At 41.3% G+C, this 4,986-nt stretch overlaps 1 protein-coding gene across 1 annotated transcript; it reads right to left on the bottom strand.

Moving 5' to 3' along the window:
- Positions 1 to 230: 230 nt before the first annotated feature.
- On the bottom strand, positions 231 to 4,694 carry LOC138666319 (rab GTPase-activating protein 1-like). Its single transcript, XM_069754546.1, has 4 exons — positions 4,665 to 4,694; positions 3,404 to 3,475; positions 1,909 to 2,109; positions 231 to 606 (listed from the first exon to the last, which is right to left on the bottom strand). Exons 1-4 carry the CDS (start codon positions 4,692 to 4,694, stop codon positions 484 to 486), a joined length of 426 nt encoding a protein of 141 aa, XP_069610647.1. The 3' UTR covers positions 231 to 483.
- Positions 4,695 to 4,986: the final 292 nt, after the last annotated feature.

Below are 4,986 nucleotides of genomic sequence, written 5' to 3'. Positions count from 1 at the left end.
ACCGCTGTTCATGGCCAGGGCACTGACCCACCAGCTCGTGATCAGACAATAGGGACGTGCTTCGTAGTGCCCAGAGGCTTCACTGTAAGAGTCATTATCGTACGTCTTCACGTAAGGCCCTATTGATTACTTGTTACCTTAAACAAACAATTCCCCGTCTTCGAAGAGTTAAAAAAGGGCAAAACTGAACCCATGGTGCGTCGTAGGAATTATGGAAATCTAGGTGTTATTTTTTGCTTTCTTCGCCCTCCTCTTTTTCCGGCTAGTTTCGTGATTTTTAATAGGTGATCTCTGTAGGTGTTAATAGGGGGCCAGAGATGCCTAATCGTACATTAATCTGACAAGCACCGACTTACTACAGTCCTGCCATGCTGCACTCCTGGTCTTCTTACATACAGGCAAACCAAAATATCTGGCCAAGGAAGGCAACAGAAGGTATCATGTTTTCATATAGACTTGATTATTTGTACAAGAGTTGGGGTGTTAAGAGGTCTCTTTTCCTTGCATGCCGGTGGCAGTTTTTATGGAGCTGATGGTCCTGTTGAACCAGGTCTTTTTTGCCGCTTGCACTTCATTTAGGGCAAGACCGAGATGATGCTCCAGATCCTGAAAGAGAACCATGTAAAGCCCATTAAGAAAGTGTAAAGGTGGCAGATATCCATAAAATAGCTACTAACCCAAGGGGAGGCATTTGTCTGACAGATTATATAGCAAAAACCAGCTGACAGATTCTCTTTAAATGCTGACAACAGCATAATGGAGGGACAGCTACCCCGATTCCGGTGATGTGTCACTTAGTTTACTGGGTGCCGCAGGTGTGGTACAATCACAGTTTTCTCTGCTGCAGATCTCGCAGACCTAAGAATGCTGAGCTGTGTATAACTCTGCCCACAGCACTGATTGGCTGCTTTGTGTGAATATAGAATGTACCTGGAAAGCTGCCAATCCGTGCTGGGGGCGTGGTTGGACCAGGTGGCATGAGACACCTAGTCCTGCAGTGATAATCTCCTGCTGGTAAAATACTGATTTTATTGAAACCGCAAAACACAGACCAGTTAGTAACACTTCACTGGAATCAAGGTCCCTGTGTCTACGTAATGTGGCTCTCATATTACATAGCAAAAAGCTGCGGATAGATTCCCTTTAACACTTGGCTGAGCAAAGGATAAATCAATATGAAGTATAACAAATCTATGGTGTATGAGGGTCTTCAGAATGTGACTTTATAGCAGATGTTGGGGCAAAACTTGGAGTCCCTTTCTACTGTACCTGCTGCATGATCCTGCCAAAATCAGCCAACTTTTAGCCCATATGTATAGTGATCAAAAGAAAAAGAGATCCATATGCAAAGCAGAAGTTGAGCTCTTACGAGTAACCGTTATTTTAATTTTTATTAAAGAAATCTGATTCTCTTTCCTCCTGGACTGATCTTTCACTCTGGCTAAAATCTGTATTCAGTAAAAAAAAAAAAGTTCCCATTTCTGAAATAAGAGATGACAATTGGTGCTTAAAACATTCTATGGGAAGGAGGGGGGAGGAGTTACAGTTTTCTATAGAACTTTATAAGCACCAACTGTCTTCTCCCATGTCAATAAGGGGAAAGGCTGTATTCACTGTAGACCGTTTTTACCCATGAATTGAGAATGAAAGATCAGTCGAGAAGGAGAAAGAAGCAGATTTCTCTGATAGAATATGTTACAAAGTTCCATATATTCACAATATTTGCTATTGATTTATGGAGAAACAAAATGAGAAAAAATAAATAAAATATAGGTACACTTTCAGCTTTAGTAGAAATTCAATCTTCCGACAGTGCTCTAAGATTATCAGACTGGTGTCCACTATTAATAGTGGTCAATGCTTTCATTTTTTTACCTGCACAGATAAGATTTGTGACGGATGGTTTACCTGTATCTTACACTCGGCTTCGACCAGCTGAAGTTTAGTCTGAGCCAATTCTAGCTCCATTTCCCGTAACTGGTTTTTAAGAGTCTCCTTCTCTTCATCAGTGTCCTCCTCCTCGGAGTTCTCCTTCTTGGTGCTGACCAACTTCACTCTTCCTTCTGAGTTGAAGAACTCTCGGCAGCGTTCACAGCCTTCAACTTTTTGCTAAGTGGTCAAAAGCAGAAAAGAATTATTATGGGAATCTGATAAATAAATGTTGCTTCTCAAAACAAATACATCTAACCCATTATATGAGGAAAGAACAACACCTGAAGAGATGCCGAACAAATGGCTGTTTCCATAACTGTCCATAGACGTTACTGTAGAGCGCCATGCTTCCCCAACCTTTCCTATCCACCGCCGGACTGAAAGGGACAACACTGGACACCTCCTATCATTCTCTCGACGTGAGGTTTTCCACTATCCATATTTTACAAATATACGGTACTGTAAATCTCTTTGGTTTTAATAGCATTTAAGTCAATATTTGTTTCACACCGCTGGCGCTTTTATATATTTTTTGCTTTGCAAAAGTAAACATTTCTAAATATTCCGATATTAAAAAATATTAGTCATTTTAAAGGTCAAATAACGCTATTATCTTGCAGATACAAGGTTAATCTGCAGGTGGTTAATAGCAATATGAAGGTGTCTGACCACCGAACTGAAAGTGTGGCACCCAGGAGAAAGTTAACTTTATTCTTCCCAGGAGCCGCCGGCTTTCAGTCATCGTATGATGCTCTGGGCACTCCTCTATGACTGAAAGCCGGCGGCTGTAAGCACACTCCGGCACTTTTGACTGACAGCTCAGGATGCAGTGTATCAGTGCTGAGCCGACTGTCAGACAAAATGTCAAGGCTTGCAGAATTGGTGATTGATCGCCGGGGGATTAAACAGATGAGTGTTGCCTATTTTAATTTTTCCTGTTTTTGAAAAAGCCAGGCAACCCAGTTTGGTAAAAAAAAAAATGCTAGAAGGCTAGAAAATAATGACTTGCTGACTGTGGGAATTACTGATTCTCAAAACAGGGCTCTAAAATGCCCCCATTAGTTGATGAATCGAGCAATGGAGGCTAATGCGCGGCCACCGCTCTATTCCGATGGGTTATTTTAAAGCCCTGGTTTTGAGTTGGGACAACTGATTTCACCGCCAACTAGAAAGGTATTAAAAAGTGTTCTCCAAACACAAGGTTGATGACCAAGAATGGTGACTCTAGACAACTGCCCATACAGCCCACCTAGAGACTATTGAAGGCTTTTTATTGAGGTCTGAAGTTCAAGCGGCATAGGTAGAGAGTTCTATTAGAGAGTTCTATAAAAAAAAGCGTTGTAACAAGCGGCAGTACGTTTTATTACAGGCAAAACAATTATACTAATGAAAATATATTATAGAAATGCACACTTTGAAATGCTCCAATATCTGACAGCCATTACCCAAGCTTCAGTCAGTCTGAACGTACTCGGATTTTCTCAATTTCGGCTTTGTTTGCCGACTGCTGCTTCTCTAGTCGATCACTCAGCTGGGAAAATATCTGCAAATGAACAAGAGAGTGGAATTACTTAAACGACAGCGATTTTCATTTATTATCCATAGTACCAAACAGCTAAAACTATTGTCCAGGATTATGATCACTCCTCTGTGGGTCATTTGCATTTAAGCTGTTCCATCCCGCATGTCCACATGGATATTCCTTCTCTGAACCCTCCTTATACAGGTACTATACAGATGATCAGGAATTAAATACATTAGATAGGGATTATATACATTAGATAGGACTGCTCTATAAGGGTATACCTTAACGATTGGTGAAGCAGCTTAGTATACTTTTTTTTGCAAAAAAACGTATCAACTATATACCCTGTTTTTTTCCATCTTTTGACAAGCACTTGCTTATTACTGTGATTTCTTTTTACAACAGAGTATTTTTGACCTCACTGTGCTCTTTTGTGTCTTCAAGTTTTTTGGTGGTGTGAACAGGTTCCTACAGACTTGTTCAATGTGCAAGTAGCCCATGTGTTTCTGGTTCTATAATTGTTCTCTTGTTTCTACAAGACTGGGGAGTCTATCACTCCTCTGTGGGTCATTTGCATTTAAGCTGTTCCATCCCACATGTCCACATGGATATTCCTTCTCTGAACCCTGCTTATACAGGTACTATACAGATGATCAGGTTTTAAATTCATCAGATAGGGATTATATACATTAGATAGGACTGCTCTATAAGGGTATACCTTGACGATTGGTGGAGCAGCTTAGTATACTTTTTTTTTTTTTGCAAAAAAACGTATCAACTAAATACTCTGTTTTTTTTCCATCTTTTGACAAGCACTTGTTTATTACTGTGATTTTTTTACAAGAGTATTTTTGACCTCACTGTGCTCTTTTGTGTCTTCAAGTTTTTTGGTGGTGTGAACAGGTTCCTACAGACTTGTTCAATGTGCAAGTAGCCCATGTGTTTCTGGTTCTATATCTTGCTAAATCTATCAACTACGACTGAAATAACTGTATTACCCTCCGAAACCGGTAAGTCAGTGATGAAGTCTATTGACAAATGAGCCAAGGTCTATTCGGAATCTCCAAAGGTTGGAGAGACCCAGACGGGCGAGAACGAGAGGACTTGGAATGCGCACACACACTGCAGGCAGCGACATATTCCTGTACATCATGTCTTACCCCAGACCACCAAAAACGCTGAGTGAGTAGGTCCGCGGTAACCTTACTTCTAGGGTGTCCGGCCAAAACCGAGCCATGATGTTCATTTATGACCCTGAGAGGGAGATTAGCTGGAACAAAAAGTTTACCTAATGGACAGGCTGCTGGGGCGTCCCCCTGTGCCTCTACCACCTCTTTCTCAAGATCAGAATAAATTGCGGTGACTACTACACCCTTCTGCAGTATAGGACCTGGTTCACAATTATCCCCACCCCCCGGGAAACAATGGGATAACGCATCAGCCTTGACATTCTTATTTCCTGGCCGGTACGTAATGTAGAAATTGAACCTGGCGAAGAACAGAGACCACCTTGCCTGCCTAGGTGTAAG

Source organism: Ranitomeya imitator, chromosome 2, assembly GCF_032444005.1.
Source record: "Ranitomeya imitator isolate aRanImi1 chromosome 2, aRanImi1.pri, whole genome shotgun sequence".
Classification (NCBI taxonomy): domain Eukaryota; kingdom Metazoa; phylum Chordata; class Amphibia; order Anura; family Dendrobatidae; genus Ranitomeya; species Ranitomeya imitator.
The sequence above is the reverse complement of the archived record's forward strand: the minus strand, read 5'-3'. Positions and strand labels throughout refer to the sequence as shown.

Excerpts from the sequence above, each read along its gene's own strand:
- LOC138666319 (XM_069754546.1), bottom strand. The coding sequence starts at position 4,694 with ATGGCTCGGTTTTGGCCGGACACCCTAGAA. Across the intron at positions 3,476-4,664 it reads TTTGGCCGGACACCCTAGAA|ATATTTTCCCAGCTGAGTGA; the intron begins GTAAGGTTACCG and ends GTTCATTTGCAG. Across the intron at positions 607-1,908 it reads AAGCCGAGTGTAAGATACAG|GATCTGGAGCATCATCTCGG; the intron begins GTAAACCATCCG and ends GTTCTCTTTCAG.